Below are 23,198 nucleotides of genomic sequence, written 5' to 3' on the forward strand. Positions count from 1 at the left end.
TTTTAGAGGAAAGTGTGGTATCTGTGGAATTTTGTGTTAGAACAACTAAGCTGTATGCACATGAGGGGGCCTCCAAGATTAAATTACGCTGAGCTGTACTACCTGTCAGTCATAGGGAAACTCAGTCAAAGTGAGATTTTTTATTTGAAAAAAAATCCCTAGCCTTTTATGAGCTGAGGCATACCTAATTGCACTGCATATGTGGATAACTGTGACCCACATTATTTTGTACCTCAGTTGCTGTGGAAAGTACACTTGTATGTTCAGGAATAGCTAACAGGAGTAGCTGTTAAATTAATTGGTACATCTTTATATCCTTGAAGCCTCCATGAAGGCATTTAGTGAACTGCAAGGCAGGGAGAGATAAGTAGGAGCAAAATAAAAATGCTGCTTTCCAAATCCTAGAGAAATCCATGAGTTGTTCATAGCACAGCTGGGGGGCTTAGACCAAGATCATGAAGAGTGATTTGAAGGAGCCATGTCAAACATCATCAAAGAGAGTCTTTATTTTAAGTTCCTGACCTGTTTGTTCTACCCAGCTTTGCAAGTGTATAGGAAGCAGATTACCAGCTGTGAACAGACATATGTTTTGTGATATCTCCCAAAAGTAAGAAGTTCTTAAAATGCAGGTCAGGCCTATATAATTGTCCTATTGTGTGGAAAAAAAACATCCAGATGTTCATCTAAACTCTCATTTGGGAAAGCATCCCTTCTCATAAAAAGTTCACATTGAAATTACTGAGGAATAAGTATGCCTTTTAGTCAGGGTCCATGACGAGAATAAAAAACTGTACAAATTTAGCAATTTTTCCCAGTGCCCAGTGCAAGCCTCTACCTTTGGTGCAGGTCAGAGAACTTCCAAGTCGCTAGTGGGGATAAAGTCTATATGCCAGAGAGGATATAGTAGGTAGATGCATAGTACTTAACTTTGGAGACTCAGCATAGCATGAGATGGACAGTGTAAGTAGCCCTCCCTCGTGATATATTCTTAGGATATTTGTTTTAAGACTTCTTGGATGAAGATACTGTTCATGATCCTCTGTGGTGTTAAGTGCACTGGTTCACAGGCAGGCATCACAGAACAAGAGTGTGTGCTCTGACAACAGATGTAGGGTTCTTCGGAACTCACTCTGTCATTCTGCTTTTGTATCCTTTCGAAAGCAAGCAGCATCACAAGAAAAGATACTAACAAGTTAAGTAAATTTTCAACATCTTCAAAACAGGAGTGTTCTGCCAACATATTATCAAGACTTCCAGGACATTTTCTCATCAGTTCCAGAATATATGCACTAGGAGCCAAGATTTGCAAGGATTTTTTTCAATTTGAACAACAATAAAAAAAAAAGACCTTTAATTTGAGTATAGCTAAGGAAAGAGAAATATAAACTGCTGGCAAATGTATTTTCTAGCAACTTGAGGTTTTTTCCCTTTTAAAAATATACAGATTATTTTAATAATTCCTCAGTGAAGTTTCAATGCCTTTCATCGGTGGTTTTAATCAAAAGTCCCTTAAAAAATAACAAATAATCAGAAGAGTTTTTAAAAGTATGATGTGAACTCTGGCACAGATAGTCAGCAGTATTCAGCACAATACAAAAATTACCTTAAGTTCAGAAATTAATATAACTTTCTATTGAAAGCCACATCTGGCATATCCTTTTCTCATGTGTAGTATTGCTCTGTTGCATCTCCTTGTTGACACTGCAGATGCAGTATCTACTTGTAAGTTGTGTGCTTAGAAAAGCAAAAAGCTAGCAGGTCATAAATGAGTGTTAGAATAGTTGAATTCACACCTTCTCTGTGAGAACACTGGTGAATGAAAAATAACACAAATGTCCTGTACTTTTCTGAATGCTTGCTTTTGTTGATAGTCATAATATGGTAGAAGAGTTGTCAGATAGATAAAAGCCTGGTATTGGAATACCAGTGTTGAAGGGCAGTTAATGGGCTGGGGAAGATTACTTAAGGAGATGTTTTAGGCAAGGAGCTTGCAACCAGTCATGGGTGGAGATGAGTGGGGAGAAAGTTGAAGGAGTGGACTGATGACTCTGGATTGGAGCCAAGGCCAACATCAGCTCAGAGGAGTTATTCTACCTTCGGGAAAGAAACGAATGATGCTAAGGGTGGGAAAAATAAAAACTAAATAGGATTAAATGGACTGCCAAATCAGCCTCAGGAAGATTAGAGGATTTTGGTTGGACATAAATGAGGAGGAGAATGGTCAGGTTGTACTGGCTAGTCAGTAAGTCATCCCATACAAGCTATACAAGACTCACTTGGGAAGAAACCCATACTGGGTCTGATTTCAAAATGGCAAATCAAGATGAGGCTGAGGAAGTTTCAGTGTCTTCAACTTGACTGTTTCATTGCTCATGTTGTAATGATGAGCAACTTTTTTCTGTGATCAGAACTTTGAGAAACAGACTGTGAGCCAGCCTGAGCTTCATATTTCTCATAACCAGGTCAACATTTGCAATGAAGTAATAATACAGTTATTTGACTAATTATCTGACTGTTTATCTGGTTGACTAAGAGTATGCAACACTCTAAAATGTTTCAGAAAGAAAGTTTTCCTGTTAAAACTTCACACTATATTGTTGGAAGGGAAGCAGCCAACCCTTTTGGCTATGACTTCTATGCTAACTAGGAACTGCTATAAAGCTCATGGTGTAAGTTGAGTTTTTCAAATGGGTTGTATAGTCACAGAGAAGTATTGCTCACTAAAAGCATGACCTAACATCAGCAAGAAGTGGTATCTCAAATTTCTCTAAGCCCTGAGTTGCACTGCTGTTCTCTATTTGTAAGATAAGACAGCACCAACCCTTCAGCCTCCTGGAACAGTGTTAAAATTGAGTTTAGAGAGCTGACCACCATAGGAAACCACATAAAGAAACAATTTTCTCTCCCTCCAGAACAGCACACTGAAATTGAAGCCTGAAGCTAAACAGTGAGCAGTGAAGGAAAACCAAAATATTTACTCATTAGCTGAGCTTCTCCATCTTAATCACAGAGCAAGCCAAGGAGTGTATGGGAAAAGTTTTCTGGGTAGCCTATAATTTATAAATTTGTGAGAGGCTGAACCACTATGGGTTGGATGCTGCCAAACTTATTTTTGCTGTTTCTTAGCATTGGAAAGTTTTATTGTGCACCATTACTGGAATCACTCAAGTTGGAAGCGACCCATAAGGATCACTAACTCCAATTCCTTGCTCCTTATAGGACTCCCTAATTAAACCATATAACCTAGAACACTGTCCAGATACTTTCTGAGCTCTGACAGATTTGGTGCCCTGACCACTTTTCTGGAGAGCCTGTTGCTATGATCAACCACCCTCTCAGGGAATAATTTTTTCATACTCTCCGCTCTGAACTTCAGTAATGTTATTAATATTAATCATAAAACTGGACAGTACACTAATGGAGCCAGAAAGTAATTTAAGTCAATCTTCCTGCATCCATTAAACTTTTCCAAGCATCAATAGCTAAACCAGTGAATTCAACGTTATCTTGTCATTTCCTTTTACAGGCAATAAAACCATGGGCATCTGCCTGCCAGCTGTCTGGTCTGCAAAGGCATCGATGTGCAAAATGCAGAAGGAGTGCTCTTCTTCTCTTATCAATATGAGGGTTCTCTCAATTATCCTGGTCTTTGACATCTCTGAAAGATACGGCCTTGAGGAGAGGAGACAGTCTTTTGGGTCTGTCTGGTCACTGTCACCACACTGGACAGCTATGTAATTAGAAATCCCTCTTGAAAGAGCACAGGCTAGGCATTGATGGAAGAGAGTTCATAGTTTGCCCCAGTTAGCAAGGGACATTTGAATGACCCAGAACCAAGAATGTTTTCAGAGGAAACAGCTGTGAAATTTTTCATTTGGTTATGCAGCTGCTCAGATATTGTGTTCTCTTGATCGCTCATAAAACTGGAGAACCTTCCAGATTCCTGAGAGGAAAAGGCTAGTGAAAGGGATGCTTTGCCCATGAAACACTTGTTTTTCTATTTCATGTTTGTTTAGAGGAGAAAATCTAACACATATGTGGCTGGTAGCTCTTTACTATTGAAGCTAGATACTTGATTTGCTAAGCAGTGCCATCTTTCGTATTTCGAGAAATGGAAGCCTACTAAAGATTGCAAGGAAGCAAATCCATAGAGAAACTGAATGGTTAGGCCAGTCCTCTGGCATTTTAGTAGTATTGCAGTAATGTCACTCTATTAGGCAACTGCAGATGTGCTCTGATTTTCTCCTTACATTATTTTTGCTTCTCATGAAACCAGTGAAATACTGTCTGAGTCAGGTACGAAAGATAGCATTTGATCTATCATTTTCTAGAAATAATGTGCCCTGATTTGAACGATGATTTTGAAGCTAAATGTCTGTAGGGCATTAATTAATTAATTAATTACAACAACTAATGTTGTTCTCAGGTCAGAATGTGAAAGGCAGAGAGGCATTTCCTGGAGATGCTTATAACCCAAGTGCATGGCTCAGGAAGCTCCTTCCACTCGTGTTTGTTCCAGCTGAGAATGTAACTTTTAAGTGCATACTTGAAGTAACTCAGGAAATGAGCGTGAGCTTTGCAAAGTGCTGTAAATACTGAAAATAGGTCTAATAAATCATATGTTCTGTAGCAAAGAGATTCTCAGCTGCATGTCTGGAATAAAATTATTTCTAGATTGAGATATCTAAAATTTAGGCATTGGTATTATAGCACATACCAATAAGCACTATAGTTCAGGTGATGATCTAATCAACAGTAAGGCCTAGAGAGGTATCCAACCCAGTCTATCAACCTGCATGTAGTCTGCTGAACTGTTTTCTACGTCCTTTTACTACCATGTAAGTCACATAGCAGTCACTTGCTTTGTAAACTCTTAAAAGTGTGTATCATATTCCAGAGCTGAATCACACTCCTAAAGTTTAGTGAGATGAACTTGCCCACAGAGGAAGAATATTAAACTCTTCCCTGATAATCTTGCAATGAGAACATGCTTATCTGGAGCTAGGTACTTATTTTATGGACAAATGAAACACTCTCCATTCACCAGAATTACTGCTGTAGTAGAGTCATGAGTCAAGCAGGATAGGGCTGCTCTAACTTTTTGCATTTGAGTTATTGACTGTCCACAGTCAATGTTCAGCATGAGGTGATGCTCATTCCTCTACCTTATCTATGCCACCACTGTCTCACTATAGAAGGTTAGTATCCATATCAACATGACTCATTTTGTGGACCAGAGCAAGAGATCAGGGCATTGAATGTCACCAGAATCAGATTAACTTTCTCTTTTGCATCTGTGTATGGCATGGTTTGGTCACTGGCTCCCAACACTGCTCTCTTTTTGGTACAGGTAAACCTGGAGACCTGGAAACCTGGAAAAACTACCTTAGGAAACCTATATTCTGGATTGTTTGAAAGATTTCTTTTAATAAATGGAGGGAAGAACTGGGTTATCCAAGAATTTGGGCTGATCCCCTGACTTCAGTGTGTTTAGTAATGATAATGATTATTTCCTCATGATCTGTCTCTTAGAGCAAGGTTCTGATGGCTGTCTTCTTCCCAATGCTGGTCTGACTTATGTGGAACAAGGAAGTCTAACACAGTGCTATGATGGGAAATATTTAATTTTCTATGGTACTTCATCACATTGCTGTTTATTAGCAATCTTCTTTTTCTCCCCAAATCTATAATATCATGATCTTTTTTATTTTCTTGTAGGAGGAGCTGGGCATTGCTTGTGAATTACTGGAGGCAGATTTCCTCAAGTGCAGTGTGGGATTTCCTTTCATGAGATCCAAATCTACGGTAATGTTGTGATTTTTTTTTCTGTTGCAATTTGGAGAATAATGGTTCATTTACCTCTGTCTCCAAGGAGTGGCTGGAAAGCCAACTGTTCTGTTAAACGTCTGTGATTGATACTTTATCTAGCTTGTTAAGCCAGATATCCAAGTCTCTCACAGTTACAGAGACTAGCTATCCTCTTTCCCACCAGACAGAGCCAATGACAGTGCCCAGGGCACTGCAATAAAATGGCTTTGAAAAATGGTGCAAGAGTTGCAGCTGTGAAAAACTTACATATTTCCTCTGCAGAAAAGACTCCCTATCTTACTTATGTTGCTCTGTGAGGTTTTTTTGTCTTCTTTCACATTAAAGTGCAGCTGGACTTATACAAATGACAATGAAAATGCACTAATGGCTTTTTCATCCTCTGGTCTTCTGGTAGATTTTTTAAAGAGGATTTTGTTCCATAAAAGAAGATACACTTTCTCATAATGTTTAAAAATCCAGCTGGGTTCTTTCTGCCACTAAAATGATCTATATAAATGACCAACCAAGAAAAGTGAGAAAATGACCTGAAAAAATGGATCCAAAATTTTTCATAAAGTCTCAATTTCAAAAGCAAATCCCTTCCATTTGAATTAATATATCCTTTGACCCAACATAAAAGGTTTTGGGTTTATTTTCTGTTTTTTTAATTTACTCTTTCATCCTAAAAAAATAAAAGTAAAAAATATTTTAAATGGAATTGGAAAAAAATACATGCAGAAGCAAAATATTATCTAGAATGTAATAATGTAAACCACTGAAATTACAATGAATTTGGACACTCTTTCACTTGGCCGAAGTCTGTTTTGGAGTTACGCAGAAAAATCACATGAAGAAGTTATTCATCGAAGTAAAATTCTTATTTCAAAATTAGCAGCTGTTTTCAGCCATTATGATGGGTGTCCTGAATGCTGCTTCAGCTTGTGCCCCCTAGGCCTCCAAGTACAGGCCTATGACCAGGCCTTTATTCCCCCAAAAGATCTTTTCATCAGCAAATATCATATAGAATAGTGCTGAGAAAGTTTCAGGTAGCGATCCTCCTCTACTGGAAGATTCATTCCCAGGTAGATGATCTCCTCAAGAAATATGTTTGAATGGCAAAGTAAAGGCCTTCTAGTAAAGGCCTTCTCATACTGAAGTAAAACCCAAACTCTATAGTATTTGAGGAGAAACATACTAAGTATTTGAGGAGAAATTACTAAGACTTAAAAGCTAATTTGCGGTAGAGGAAATGCTCCTACATGTATCCAAATATACTACTTTTGTAAAATTAGTCCAGTAAAATATAAATAAAGTTTCAGAATAAATACAATTTGAAACAATATGCAGTGTCTCTAAATACTGCTTTTTTTTTTGCAGTACGAGTTCAGTGTGATCTTTGACACAAGCCACTTGACTGGGCAGGAAGAAACACTTACCTTCCTTGTCTCTGCCCAAAGGTAAGGGGACATCTGGATGAAATGGATACGCTGTGTTACATGAAGTGTGCATTGCATGTCCTTGGCAATTGCATGATATTAGCTGTAGATATGTGTATGTGTAATAAATTAGGTTAAATTACTGGGGCTAAATGCATGTATTTTGGTGATGCAGAGGAACTATGTATTGAAGCTTCCTGAAAAAGGAGGTAGGATCATACATACATACATTTTCTTTGCCAGGCAGTTGCAAGTCTGAAGGCTCATTCTGTATTCTCTCAGTTGAAAGGCTCTTGTGTTTCAGTGGTCATCACTTTGGGCCATGTATCAAGCTCTGCTCACCTGTGGTTGATGATCAATACAAGATAAATCCATTTGTTCCAGCATTTGAGTGAAATAAACATGCTGGGATGCAAATCAAAAAAGATAAATGCTTTTTATGGGACAAAGACCCCACTGTTGGGCTCTAAAGTCATGTATTTATTTTTTCCCCCCTCTGGATCTTCAGTGAGCTGTGACAGACTGTGAAAAACATCTGGATAGGGTACTTCCCAAAGGGCACTTGAAGTAGGCATTGGGGTAGGGTGTTGCCAAGTATGCATGTATAGGTATTTTGTCTCGGGCAGGATAAAAGGTGTGACACATACTCTGTGCCTTCTAAGATTATGTACCATGAAGAGCACAGATGATTCAGGTACAAGCACTGTCAATGTCTGTAAGGGAACCAATGTGCAGCTACGTTAACATTGGCCATGAGCTGCTGCTTTGATGTGTTGGGTGTTTGACTAGTTCCTCCTCCCATTTTCTATGTAAATGAGCCAACTTCATATCCTTATGTATCCAAATCAGGATCTTCAGCCTGAATTCTCCTCCCAGATGGGATGACACCTCTACAAAAAGCTAGAGATGAGAGATAAGATGTAGCAGCTGCTGAGTGATTCCTCTCATAAGGCATAGTCCTCCCCTGCAGTAACAGCTGTAGGTGGGAACAAGATCTTGCAGCACGTAGGACTGGTATGAGACACTAAAAGCGAGACATGTCACTATGTCTTGCATGTTAGTGAGGTTTTATTCTCCATCAGAAGTTCATTACATGTTCAGATGACCCTGTGATGCTTCTCAGTCAAAGACATCAGTATCTGCTAGATGAATGCCAGCTGGTGCAGAAATGGGTCAACAGTGCTTGAAATTTGCCCAACTATTTGGCTAGCACAGGACTTCCCTCTGTAACCTCACTTCTTATATTTCTGTACTCTACCAGTGAGAAGTGTTAGTCTGTGCCTTTAGATGAGCAAGGAAATAAACAGTAATTGTTACACATTGAGTGAATGCTTAGAGGTGTTACGAGAAAGTTTCTCATTGTAGAAGGTTAAGAGAGGACAGTTGTGTTTTGAAGGATTTAGCTGAACCTCCAAAGAGAGTAGTGTAGATCTCAATGCTGATTACCCTCATTTTCTCTGTGACTTTAGGCAAATTGCTCAATTCCCTCACTGTCGAATGAGTGTAACAAAATCTTTCTCCCACAACAGTTTCAGGGAGCCCTGCGGTAAAGTCAATGATAAGGAAATTGAGAGGCAGTACCCATGCTGCAGTCAGACTGCAATAGGCGAAGACATTGTTTACACACATAACTGGAGCTAGTCTGGCAGAAATAGCTTGACAGGGAAGCTATGTCATGCTGTCATGGGACAGCAAGTGTTGCCCTTCAAGTGTCTACTTGAGCCTTCCAGTGTAGCTGCAAATTTGGCAGTAGAATCTGTGACAGAGACTGGTTCAATATTGGAACAATTGGAGAAAGAAGTAAACATTACATTATATTGCTCTTACACTATTTGGTTGTTCTTAAAAAAACAACAAACCTTCTTTGTTTCCAGGTATGAACTGTTTTTCTGGAGCTAGATTCACTGAGTTATGTTCTCCTTTTTTCACAGTACCTTTACTCCATTTGAAACAGATAAGAACATATCCATGAACCCTGTATAGAATTCTACTAGCTTATTCTGTTTGCCACCCTGATATATTGGTATTTATGTTGAATGAGAAATGTCTCCATTTTGGACTCTTCTTTGAGCCTATTCAGATGAAAAGCTTTTATTAAGTGGGGTTCTTTCTCAGGAGTGAAAGTTTCTGGGATTTTTATCTGGGCCATAGCTTTACTGCATATAGACATATGCAATGTGTCAGTTGCAGAAAGCTGAGCTGTATCTGAGCATGTATGTAGCCATCAGGCTCTATTTTTATAATCTGAGCAACTCATAATCTGCATGGTATCACTTGGGACTGCCTGCTGTTGCCTCTGTGATACTGTCCTCAAATAATATAATCGTATATTTTGTTTTGCCAGTTTGATTTGTGAGTAAATAGAATGAACTGCAAGGCAAAAGTGATTCCAGAGTCACTGCTGAAGAAATTGGAAATGCATGTGACATATCTTTCAAGATCGTTGTTTTGAGCTGTCACCCAACAAGTAGACTCATCATCAGAATTAGAATAGTTGCAGTTTTTCGTGCTAGACATGCATTACAGGAACCTTTCACAGACTTCATACATAAAGTATTCACACTGAAACAAACTGACTCAAATGAGAGATAATTGCTCACTTTTCTCTTTCTTCTTTTTGGTTTTGACTGGCTGAGGCAACTGCCTTTGAGGAGTAGAAGTGCTTTGATTTTGGCAGCTAAGTACAGGAAGAGGAGGAAAGAGAGAGTGGAATTGCTGCAAAGTTATGGCCAGTTCATTACAAGGGTCTTGCCTGAAAAACTGCTTGCAGTGGCAGCAAATTGGTGCTATAGTACAGTGAAGGTACATTGAAAACATTCTTTCATTTAGTGAGGCAAGACCTGTGAGGTGTGTATATCCCTCACAAACTGATGTGCAGTCAGACTGGGAGAAAATGAGCTCTTGCGTGGAGGTCTAAATATTCTTGTTTCTTTCCACTGTGTATGATAGTTGCTGTGGTTTCCCACAGACATTTGAATTCACATCTTGTTCCAATATACATTTTTTTTGTTATAAGCCTATTCATGTCACAGCCACAAAACTCATGCTTTTTTTGTGTGCCCTGTCCAAGGTTGGGTGAACATTCTTAAGGAGCTTATATGACTCAAATAGAGAGGCTCGGAGTACAAGGCAAAGAGATGGTAACTGTGAAACTGTGATATATTGCAAAGGCTGTTGATTTGCAGATTGTTTATTTTTCTTTTCTGTCATAGTGGAAACCTAGAACGTGCTGAATGTCTGCATGATAACACTCTAATCCTGTCAGTGCCCCTGATGCATGAAGTGGACTCATCTGTCAATGGGTAAGTATCAGTCACCAAATGAAAACAAAAATAACAATGATAATAATTATCATCAACATCATCATCATCATCATCCTAGGAATAACATCTGAGTGTCTTCCAGTGAAAAAATTAATTCTCTTTGTTTACATGTAGCCAGACTGTTGCTTTTTCCTTGTTTCCTGGACTCTGATCATTCAGACAATCTCGTTCAGTATCTGGAAATTTTTTTCGTTTCAAGACTGTACCTCATTTCCTACTACTTCCAAATTAATGCTAATTAATTACCACCACATTTATATGTGTTTCCATCACATTTATAGTAGGTATTTTAGTGATTGTGTTTGAATTCAAGTGATGCTGTGGATATGATGGACCTTAAAATTAAATTTAAAAATAACAAGTAAACCACATCTTGTTCCTTAGAGGATGTCTTTAAGGAAATGGTTGAGAGTCACCAGGCCAAAGGTTACGGTCAAATGTTCTGGAATTTTAAGAAGATTGGTGAAGTCTAGCTGTTTGTCTTTCTGTTTAATTTCACAGGCAGAATTTGCTTCTGCTTCTGTTTATTTTCCTGTTTCCTCTATTCCCTAGTCTGTGAGGCATCTGACTACCAACTGCAGACCATCACTCACTCTTTGACTGAAATACTTGTATAACATATAGGCAGTGTCCACTCCCTAAGGCTGCACATGTACGAGTTCCTGCCTTTGTACTTGAGGCTCTTCCCTTCCACTTGACTTCATAATCTTAAGCCTAGAATGAAAGATTTGTGGTCAGCCTCAACAGTCAGACCATTCTTTAGCATAAACAATGCTTTGAGTTGGAATTGGAGGACCTGGTCACTGGAGATTAATTAGTATTCATGTAGACTGAGAAAGCTGGCATTAATTCCTTAACTGGGGAAGTAAAAACTCATCAATAGTGTCCCCAGAGGGTCAGTGTCTGTCTTGGCCACCATCTGTGGCAACCTCCAGACTACAGGTGTTGTCTAAATGACCAGTGCAGGTTGGCATCAGTAGAAGTCAAATATTCCCTTGACCGCTGTGCTACATGTGTAGGAAAAAAACCCTGCACTGACATGTGATTTGATTGAAAAGCTGAATAAACTCAGATTCAAGGCCTAGACTGGGTTTTGCCTTGTAAAGCTCATCTTGTTGGATAGAAATAGAATCCTTAATTACTGTCACAGCAGTCAGAATGGGTAAAAGGTATGTTTGAGCCTGCTCAGAGAAAGGAAGTGCGCTGTCAAACCTCACAAGATGACTAGCAAGGACAAAAATCTCTATCTTGAGAGTACAGTCTCAGCAGCCTGCTCTGGAAGTTTTTGAATGCTTCCATTGTTACAAATTATTTTAGAAATTTAGCTCTTGTTTCTTGATGCTTTGATACAGGTGGATTTTTATTCAGCTTTACAGATATGAATGCTTTCATCTGTGTCTTTAGGTCTCTGTTACCTACAGAAGACTCCATGCCAAAACATTATAAAAATTGGTTTATCTTCTTTCTCTTCAGAATGTACTTTTTTAAAGCACAAGGTCTCTGAATTTATAGGCCTCACCTAAGTGCCCATGTGGATTATATTTTTCTTTCTCATAGGCAAGGCTTAGTTAATTGAAGTTCACAGAAAAATCCAATGGCTAGAGAAAAGTTGGGTTTATTGGAGGGCACATTCTCAGGCATGGTAATATTAGTAATACTCTTTTTTTTTTTTGACAGTATATTTTTGAAGTTTGTTTTATTAGCTTAATTGTCCTACATTTGAATCTAGAGGAGCAAACTTCATTCCTTGTTATAAATAGCCCAGGATGGCTTGTACCGTATCTGGGAGAAGCCTTCTGGTATAACATTGTAAAAGGGAGGAGAAAATCTGTCTTTCAGTGTTTCCCCTAGCAATCACTAACACAGGATGTAGGCAGGAAAAAAGGAAATGTGCTAAACACGCTTAAAAGCCTGTCTCAAAGTGCTCTGATTCCAAGAGACAGCCTGGGAAGGAAGCACAGTTTTAGGCAGTAGGGAGAACTAAGGTTTGTCTGAAATCACCAGGACCCCTTCCAGACAATGGAGAAGCCTGAGATTAGAAGGAGACATAAAAGATGCTTAAAACACTCATAGTTCTCTTCTGCAGGATTTTCAGGCACTGTGTTGTGCTTCCAAGTAATTTTTGATGAAATCCTACTGCATTTTACTATGCGATTAGATGATAAGAGTGGTCGAGGAAACTTGGACTGTTCCACTCTAGTTGAAAGCAGGTTATCCTCCTCTAATCTTTCCTGTAATCATCTGCTAATGACAAAGGTAGTAAAACTTAGATAATTAACCAAGTGTTTATTCCTGAAATGCTATGTAAATGTTAAATAAATTGAAATGTTACTTTAGTGAATATGTACCCTAAAGTATTACTCTTAGATAGTGTTTCTTCAGATTAATTTGGTAGTGCAATGATGTCCTGTGTTAATCCAAGCTAGGAGACTTGTGCAAATCATCCATGGCAGGGGACCCCAGAGAGACAGATTTGTGAGAGGAAAGAAGAAAAAGGGATAAGTAATCAAAAGAAGTCTGCTTCATTGGTGGGATGTTAACCCAGGTCACTTGACATGCTGCTTGCATAGTCTAATGTTGCCAAGAGGAAATCAAATCACAAAAAACAGTTTAATGTAAAATGGTCTCTTAGAATTTCACCTGACTAGAAAACAAGGGGTGCAGTTCAGCTAGACACAAATATATTTCATTTTGGTCACAAATTCTGCTTACTAAATCTGTGTCTTGGTCTTACAGAGAAGTCTTCCCTACTTCATTTTTCTATGGTGATTCCGTGGAAGCGTCCAACTTTGTTCAGTTGGAAAACCATGAATGCCTTTTCCAGTCTCTCAATTTCACACTGCAGGTAAAACTCGTCCTTACATTGACTGCTTTCCTGCTTGACAGCACATTCTTTTTTGTATCTGTTTTATTCTGAGTGTGGTATGGGCTTTCGTGCATGATTTTGCATCACAGTCATGGGCAGAATGGAAGCATCGGATGACGTTTATAAAGAAGACCTTCTTGTTGAGTTATGAGGTTCAGAAAGGGCTCCCTTGCTTTCTAAACTTCTTTTCAGAGAAGAGTCTAGGTGCAGCTGGATGCAATCCTAGCCCTAACTGGGTCAACAGTTTTTGTCTAAAGGTTATATAGGCGTACTCATACCAACAACTGTGGGCAAAATCTCTTTTGCTTCGCCTCAAGGAGAAACCTTGAGGGACATCTCCACTCAAGGTAAGAATCTCCAGACTCTCCCCTGGAAGCGGTGTGTTAGAAGTTCATGCTGATAAAAAGGAGGACTGAGCTTTTATAGTATAAAGTGATCAGCTGTCACTCATATGTTTATAGGGTAGCTGTGCCAGCTCAGCAGCTTTAGACAAGTTGTCTGTACTGTCACCTGTTGATTCCTTTATTAGGAACTTGGCCTGTCACATCCTCACTGGTACCAGTTTTTGTCAGGAAATGCTGTCTGAATGTTTACTTTTGGGATTGATGAGTCAGCCTAAGCAGTCTTTAACACCGAAGGCAGTTCAACACCCTTCTCCATCCATCATGGGCAGCTTTCACAAATATGGCTTAGTTTGAGCTGTTTTACTCCAACTCAGGCAGAGCATCCTGCTGAAATGCTGTACAATGCATTCTTGATTGGATACCATATTTACAGCATGCAGAGATGGCATATGTCCATTATCTGAATATATTATGACAAGAATTGCAAACATGGCATCTCATTTCCATAGGGGAAAAAAGCTCCTACCATTTGTTTCTCTTTCACCTTTATTCACATGCTGAATAAAGAGCCCTAGTTATTCAAGTGCCACATCTTGGATGAAGTCACAGGTTAAAAGTAGAGGAGTAATTCTTTCTAGTGGCATGGTCATTGAGCAAAAGAGTGGAAGCCTTTATCCAAGAGAACAAACACATATCTGTGCTAGGGATTCAGGCTTGCTAAATGCCCCAGTATGAAGATATTTATATCACTACTGATAAGAGTGCAGTGCAGGGAAGAGATGAGGACACTAAAAAGACAGATGTGAGAAGCTTTCAATAAATACCTCATAGCATCTCATAGCATCTCAGCATTATTCAAGTGTTACTTATATATTACACTTCACATGGCAGTTAGATGGGTTTCTAATGTGGCAAAATATATATGGATGGTTTATAATAAGAAGCCCTTGTGATGTGGCCGAAGTTTACTGGCATTGTGTTTCACTGCTGTAACAGCATCTATTACAAGCCCTACAAATCCTTTTTGACCACTAGATGGGACTAGGGAATGATAAGTCATGCAGAGGTAGGTTCATTTATTGTGAAAAATAGTGTTTTGTCTTTTTTCTTTCTGTTTTCCTAGGCTGAAAACTCAGCTCATAACAAATAACATGTCTGCCTCCATGGACAGATTGTGATCCAGACCTATTAAGCTCCCACTGTCATACAGTGCCCTTAGCTGTTTACTGAAGGACTGAAAGCAGGATTTCAGGATATAAAAGCTGTTGTGAACCAGGCTGTTAATTCTTGTGATTCTGGTTTCCTTCTTGGGGGTTTATAGGTCTTCTTCCCTTCCTCTCCCTCATACCCAGTGATTGGTTAGTCCAGATGAAGAGTGGATGCACTTTTGCTTTAACTGGATAAATATTTTACATAAAGCAAAGTGATAACAGGGAAGGGAGAGAGAATCTATGTATCAGCAGTGCCACCATTTGTCCTACCAAATGCTCTTGTTTCTCCTGCGCACACTTAGCAGTTTCAATATTAATTTTTTTTTCCATATAGAAGTAGAAAATGATACCATAACAAGTCACACATCTGCTCTCCATTTATGGGGTAAACTTTATAACTTTGTGTATCAGAGATAAAAGGTAGTTTCATAATAGGCAAAGAATTGTTTGTATCACTCTTTGCTCAATTATTTCCTGCCATATACTTAACTTCTCCATGGAGAAAAATGATGGAGAAAAATAATAATTCCTTAACCAAGAGAAAGAGATGAGTTACAAAAATATGGACCTTTATAGCAGTTTTTGTATGTGAAAATCTCTACTAGATCCAATATGAACAAGGAAACAGAAAATGCATTTTCTGCCTATCTGATCTTAGTGAGATAATCAAAGTTTTTAAAATGTCTAATATGAAACATTATGTTTGTATTTAATGCAGCATTTATCATTCTCCATTCTAGTGGGATTTCTTCCCCTGCCTGGAGCCTCAGGGCTTTTGTGAGGTTTTGGCATTGCAAACTAATTCTCTTTATCAGTCAGGCGCTTTTTCAAATATAAACAGTGTTTGAAGAATGAAAGCCTATTGGTTTTATTATTTGTAGTTTACACAATTAACAACTGCATGTTACACCTTTTCACAATAGTATCTCAGTGTGGATAAATATTGTAATGGGCTTCATGTTTTACTTCAATATTTTTAATGCATTTATATTTGTGTTATTATAAAAAACCAGAAAATATTTTTTCTAATTAAAAAATGTAGATACAAATGAAAACTTTCTTTAATTGGATTTTTTCCATGGATTATTTCTCTTCAGCAAAACCCCATAAATTTTGGAATTTTCACTGGATACATTTCAGTGGTGGATGGGAAATTCTCTGAGTTTTTGTTGAAATTTTGTGGGCCAGGGGGTGATAAAACGCTAATATTTTCTACTTAAAGTATAATTTAATTGAAAATGCCAGAACTTAAATGGAAGTTATTCACATGCATTTCCTGGCAACTCACTCAGAAAACCCACAGTCCAGTAGCCACAGTAATTGTTTGGCTTCTGTTCCATAAGGAAAACATATGCGGAATATCATGCAGTGGTTACCAGATGGAAATGAGAATGTTAACTGAGACAGTAATATTTCTTATAACCTTTAAGATTTTATTACCAAAACACTCAGTGCACTAGCAGCGTCTCTGTATATAAAATAGAAGTTTTATGCTGTTTGTATTTATAACTGGCAATTACCCTGCAAAACTGCTTGTCCTTTGATATGTGAGCTGTGCCTGAAGACTGTTAGGTAAGATAATCCTTTGACTTCATTCTGACACTTGAAAAAGAAGTCTTAGTCTGAAGACATTGAAAAACCTGAAAAGTACTTGTATTTTTTCAAATTTACCTGTACTCCCAGCTCTGAATCTACCATAGTTTCCTATTTATGAGAAGTCAAGTATGTAATTTTATTTGTATAATTTGTTTTCTCTTACAGGTTTACAATGCTGGACCAAGCACTCTTCCTGGAGCTTTTCTTGATATTTCAATTCCAAACCGCCTCTCTGCCACTGGAGCTGAAATATTTCATATTCAGCAGATGATGGTGAGTATGTTACGATGTGCTCTGAGCCCAGAGACGCACTGAGAGCTACTGATGACTAAAACAAAAGAAGTTCACCAAAACTCAGTGAATCAGTTTCTTTTTAAGGCAAAGGTTCTTTGCTTCTGTGGCCAGACTGTAAGTAGCTGAACCTCTCCAGCTGTTGGCTGTTTTCTCTCACCTAGGGCAAAGACAACTAGTTATCTGTTCCTGGTTTCTTACAATGCTATGTAAAACTAGGTCAGGCTGATGGTGAAGGAAATATAGAGAACACTTCCACAAGTTACACCTGCAAAGAGGATTGTGTCTTAATCAGTTTTTCCTGACTGAGGGAGGATTAAAGAGTGTATGTAATATCAGTAGGATGCTTTATCAAGCTGACTCAGATTCCCTAGTTTTTTTCTGTGGTTATCAGCTAGGTCTGAATACACTACATATATACATTTTGCTATAGTCCATGTTATAATTTTCTCTTTTTGAGTCTTCTTTTAACAAATGTAAAAAATAGAGAAAGTTATTCTTTCAGCACAATGCTTTTGAAAAGACAACAGAAGCTGTGGTAGAAAAATTCTTAGATTTATTTTCTTATAGTTAGTTAGTTAGTTAGTTAGTTAGTTAGTTAGTTCAAAGCCTTTGTTAGACCTGTAAAATACTGTCATTTACACTGTGGTGGCCAAAAGACAGAAACTTTACTACTGAGGTAAATTTATTGTTGAAATTCAGAGTAATCTGCCTTTGTGAAATTAAACCAGCTCTTTGGGATAAATTAAAGGAAGTATTATACTTTCACGTTGTTGTTTACTTTTCTAGCCTTTTAGATGAAAAGTATTACCCATTATGTAGGTAACAGTGTCGCTGAATATGTGTAAATATAGATCTGAAAGATCTTTCTAAGCAGGTTGCCAAGATTTTTGCTGTTGGAAGGTATGAGATAAATATAGATATGGCTTACAGATGGGCACTAAAGACAGAATGACTGAGAAACCTATGGGGATATTGTATGAATCTATAGTAGTGTATAAACAGAGTCAACTTGCCAAGCAGACTTGATTAGTTCTCCAGCATATGTATTATTTTCTGTGACATTGCCTTTTAATGTTTATTTAGTCCAGCTTTATATGCAGAAGATCACTTTCAGAAGATCACTTTACCTTTGACACATTGCCTGACAAAGTATCATGGTCCATTTTCTTATTCATTCCCTGGCCTCTGTGTGCTGTAGGAGAGGGTGTGTTCACAGCAGCCAAAGAGAGGTGGGATCTTCTTAATGGATTTTATCTCCCCAAATGACAATATCTGCTCTAAAGTCAGTCATCCTAAAGAATGGTCCCAGCTGGGTGGTGTGGTCTTGAGCACTGTGGTAATAAATGCTAGCAGGGTTTGTATTGCTTTTCCCCAGCACCAGGCTGCATCTCTCTGCACATCATTTGGCTGAATTGTACTTTAAAATTTGTTTTTGTAGAAATGTTAAACTGCTGTTGCGAGACCTCTTTGCAGGTAGTAGGCAAGTATGTTTTTATGAGAGATGTCTGCCTGATACACTGGCATTACTGTAATTTTGACTACTAATTTTTAAAATTTTTTTTATTTTTATAAATTTATAACCTTGGGGATTTTCTGGCCTCCAGACACAGTTTCTTTGGTGCAAGGCAAAAGGCAAGGTAATCTTTAAATATTCAGAAAAAGGGGAATACCTGCTTCCAAACACAGAAAAATTATGAGACTATCAACTTAGGCCCGCTACTAAGTTGCTTAAAAACACCATGATGACATAAACAAAATTACATGAGTCAAAAGAAGTTTCATATTTTTTTATATCACTAATATATTTTTATTTATTATTTTATTTTAAAATTTTTTTTATATCACCAATGTAATTAATTTTGACTATACTTGGGTATATGGTCAGTACAGTTCTCCTACATGACTTTCTAAATACCTCTAGCATTTAAGAAATGTAAGCCAAGAAAATCCTGTCTGGGATAGTGGTTATCCTTGCTTTACAGGTGCATAATTGAAACACCAAGAGGTTTGCTTGACTTCACACAGGAAATTTGTGTCAGAGCCAGGCACTGAACCAACGTATGCCAAATCTTACTAGAACCAATGTATCCCAAGTCTTACTATTTATTGTAACAGAGAAGGCATCTCACTCTCTTTTCCTACTGCTCTCTCCCAGTGAGTTTTTATTGACTGAAAAGGGCACTAAAATCATGGAGATTTTCAGCTTTTCATGGAACAGATATAATTAAACAAAGAAATCTAAAAGATGAATTTTAGAAAATGGTTTACAACAGCTGTTTTTCCAAGACAATTTTTGTAAGTGTAGTCATTAAATATTTCAAGCTCTTGCTTATTTTGCTTATTCCTAGAATCTAGACTTCAATAAAGATCCTTTCAAACAGTGCAGGTGTTTCTGTCATTATTTTCTTTACGCATATAATCCAGCCATTCTAGCTGTCAGTATTGACAAAACTTTGAGAATAGTTGTTATTAATGCATAGGAATAGGAATTGTAATTTATCTTTAAAATACACTGTTGATACAGCACTTGGGATGTGTTGGCATAGTGTTTTTTTATCTTAAAGCTAGTAATTATATTGCCACTTCTCTGATACACAGTAAGGCAGTGAAATTTATGAGTCAAAATGTATAGTTAAAGCACTAGAGTTTGTCTCAAATACACATAAACTACACAAGATAGTTTCAGGAGCAAACTCCCTCATATTGTGTTGATTGAGCTAGTCTTTCAGGCACAAAAATTAATAGCAGGAAGACAGTCACATATGGCTCAATGGAACAGTCTGTATCTCTGGGAGGTGTTAATAGGAAGTATTATCTGCTGGTCTTTAAGGAAATGACAGCCCTCATGCTTCCTCTGTTCCTGCCATTCTGAGCTTTTGGCTTCATAGCAGAAACTGTTTTAACATTTTGTTCGAGACAAATTCAAATCATGAAGATGTTTTGACATTTGGAGTTCTGCCTTAGAGATGTTCAGACACAATTCAAGGAGTGTTGGGAGCAGCACTGCAGTTTCTGCAGCAGTCCCCCCAACAAAGTCCCCAATATATAAAGGGAATGAATCAACAATAAAAGCCAGAAGTAAACAAAAAATGGATAATTGTAAGAAAACTAGGCAAAAACCCCAAAACAACTGAACTTCCTCCCTATTAAAAATTTTTGATGAATAGAAGATACTAGAAATTTTGAAGTAATTTTAGCTCAGAAATTTCAGCTCTGACAGTACTCAGATTCTGCAGTGGTAAATGATATTTTGGAAACACTCAAGTCAAATTAGTAGCTGTTTGTTTTTATATTTTTTTGTATTTGCTTTCTTGCAAAGGTTAAAAACCATTCAGGTTAAAAACATAATAAATTAAATACCTCAGCTTGTTATTAGAAGTACTGTGGTACTATAGATGATGACAGAAGAGCTTCACAAAAGCAGAGAAGTTAGTCTTAACACAAAGGTATATTCTCCACTCTTTGAGCCATTGATTCTTCCAGGAAGAAGAACTGTACTCGTTATATTTGTGTATGTTTTTGGTTTTGAATTGAAAGATCAGTAATTTCCTTTGTGTATCCAGCTAGGGACCCACAAGGGCAAGGGAAGAACTACCAGACTTGCCAGTGCCTTTTAAGTTGACAGCTGCCTGAGCATGTGACTGTAGAAACGCTTGTCATGTTCATTAGGGAAAGCTGTGTAAAACAAACATTGATCTCTTCCTGTGAATGTTGAAAGAGAAAAAGTAAAATGGAGTCAGTCCCAGAGCTACAACTGCTGGCTGATACAAGTTACATTTTTAAGACCATTTTGTATAGTACTCATGTATTTTTTCTTCCTGCATTTGCACAGTAATGTCTGTAAGGAGCAGAAAGAAGTTAGGGAGAAGAGTTAAAGCTTGCTGTCTCATTCCATTAAAGGTCCCAGATTAATTGAGGTTTTTCTTCACTTATAGAATATAAAAGAAATATTGTCAATTTTAAAACCTTAAATATAAGTTCTGCTTATTATCTGTAGGTTTTATCTTCCAGCATAGGAATAAGATGCTTTGTCTGTTGCAATGCTGGTGTTTAACACTAAAACTAAGCTAAGAAGGACTGTCAAAGGTCTCTAATATGTGGTTGGGCATGAATATTCCTTGAGGCATATAATGGGATTGTCAAGCTCACAGCTACATGCTCCACATAGAGATGCAAGCCTGTATATTGATATAATTATGTAAAAAAGCTCTTGTTCGTTGGTAGATGGCTTATTTATTTATGTCATTTGACATTTCAGGTTTTGTCTCTGAAAACATATATGTGCAGTCCCAGCACATGAAGACAGAAATATTTGCTTATGGTATTTGATACAGTATTTTTTTTTCCCAGCAGCAATTCATTTGACAGAAAGATTGTAAAGGAACATTCTGCACTTACAGCAAGTTTTATTTTAGCCCTTTGTGTTAGTCATCTTGCATGTAGTTTCTTCATTTCAATGACTTACACACACACTGGCATACACATATTTTGGCACCATATTTAAAGGCATAGCTAGATTACTGAAGGAAATTATTCAGTCCAGGGAATGTACTGTACAGAAATTCGTACAGAAAATTGTACAGGTACTATTTGACCTTCCTGCCTCTTTCACTTTAATTGCTTTTTAAACGCTTGTTCCAAAACATTTTTGCTTAGGCAGTCGGAGGTGTTCCCTGCCCCACCCACAGTGTAGAGGACTCAGTGATATCAACTGAATCTGGCTTTGCCTAGGAGCCCTGTCCCTTGCAGGAGAAACCAGTGCATCTGCTACATGCAGGATGGCTGTGAGGAGAGGTAGAAGCATACACTGTGTTCCAGCATGGCACAGTTGCCTTTAGACAGGAGCATTACCACAAAGCAGCTCAGAAAGAGTTCCTAATGTCAGCATGATGGAATGAAACTCAACGCAAGGAGGAAATTTGCTGTCTTTTAAGTTTCCATTGTTTTACAGGAAAGGCTGCCCAGGCATAAAATAAAGATTTCTCCTGAGTTAAGACCCTAAAATAAATCCTAAAAAACCCAGCATTTTTGCCATCTGCATTATAATATAAATTGGTATATTGGTGCCTTGGTCAGAGCTCACAGCATTTCCAGCTTTTCATGCTTTGCTGAGTGCATCCTTGAAGATGGAGCAAAACTTCTTAACATGGAAGAAACTTTTCTGTGATTTCCTAGTTGGGATCTTTAGATTAAACCAGATTTGAACAATTTTTTTGACATTTTCCAGTTGTTTTGACCAAATCTTCTAGAAATGAAAGTGATAAGGTATTTGTATAAGCAGTAGATTTTTAAAAAAATTTTGAAGAGGATGTTCTTGGAAACGGCATTTTGAATGTAAAAAAATAATTGTCTTTCAAGAAAGTCTAATAATATAAAAATCAAGGCCATTGAAACATGGGAAAAAACCACTGTGATCCATATATTAAATCAGGCCACAGCAACACGATAGTCTTGTCCAAATGTGGCCTGCTCATGATCAGCTTCTAAACTAAAGTGAAATTTGTCAAATTACTTTGGTATTAAAATTTTACAACACTATCCCCCAAAAAATCATGGCCTTTCAAATGAGTGGCAGTTTGATTAATATTTTGGGTCAGCTGAAAATGTTGCTACTTTGTGAATGGCCCATAGCACCTATTTTTTTGTCTGAATATGTGAATTCTAATTTTGAAAAAGATGGCTGATTTGCCTTTTGATAAAAGGAAATTTCAGATGATGATAGACGTGAAATACAATGGATATATAAATAATCTGTTATCAGAATGATGATGGAAGCAGGAAGTTTGGCAGATTACCAGGAGTAATCATGTGGCAATCAGGAGTTTTGCTGAGGTGTGGAAAAATATATATATATAGAGTTGGTTTTTTTGTAAGCTTCCTAGCCAGAGAAGGAAGCTTCTCCCATTGAAGCATACTGAATGAAAAAAAAAATCTAAAGATTTTTCTTTTATTTTTTTTCTTCTTTTTGAAGGAGTGAGTGTAAGAATTCACCATTTTTCCATTGGTTAAACTTTTCCTGCCAAAGTCAGTGAAGAAGGAAATTCAGAAAAGAGCTGCTTGGTAAATTCTTTTAACACACAGTCCTGTTTTAAATCTTACTCTTAGATTAGCCTTTCTCTTCTATAATTATTGTACAAGATTTGTGGTGTAAATGAACTAGGCAAAAAACAAGGAAGCGTTTAAAACAAGGGTATCTGCATATCTGGTGACAGAAGGGTTTTCCTCTCTGTTCATATATCAGAGTGAAAATAAGCATCTTTTACATTTTTAGGATTTCTTTCTGGCTTTGAAAGTACATCATTACAGTCTTCTGCAAAGTA

The 23,198-nt window shown here is 37.6% G+C and overlaps 1 protein-coding gene across 1 annotated transcript in view; it reads left to right on the forward strand.

The window, feature by feature from the left end:
• ITGA9 (integrin subunit alpha 9) overlaps positions 1-23,198 on the forward strand; it is a 219,723-nt gene that overhangs the window by 157,854 nt on the left and 38,671 nt on the right. The window contains exons 19-23 of the mRNA XM_058833171.1: positions 5,719-5,805; positions 7,186-7,265; positions 10,457-10,546; positions 13,304-13,412; positions 16,750-16,857. Of these exons, the coding sequence (XP_058689154.1) occupies positions 5,719-5,805; positions 7,186-7,265; positions 10,457-10,546; positions 13,304-13,412; positions 16,750-16,857 (474 nt within the window). The remainder of the gene's footprint in view (positions 1-5,718; positions 5,806-7,185; positions 7,266-10,456; positions 10,547-13,303; positions 13,413-16,749; positions 16,858-23,198) is intronic.

This window comes from Poecile atricapillus, chromosome 2 (genome assembly GCF_030490865.1).
Source record: "Poecile atricapillus isolate bPoeAtr1 chromosome 2, bPoeAtr1.hap1, whole genome shotgun sequence".
In the NCBI taxonomy this organism is placed as follows: Eukaryota; Metazoa; Chordata; class Aves; order Passeriformes; family Paridae; genus Poecile; species Poecile atricapillus.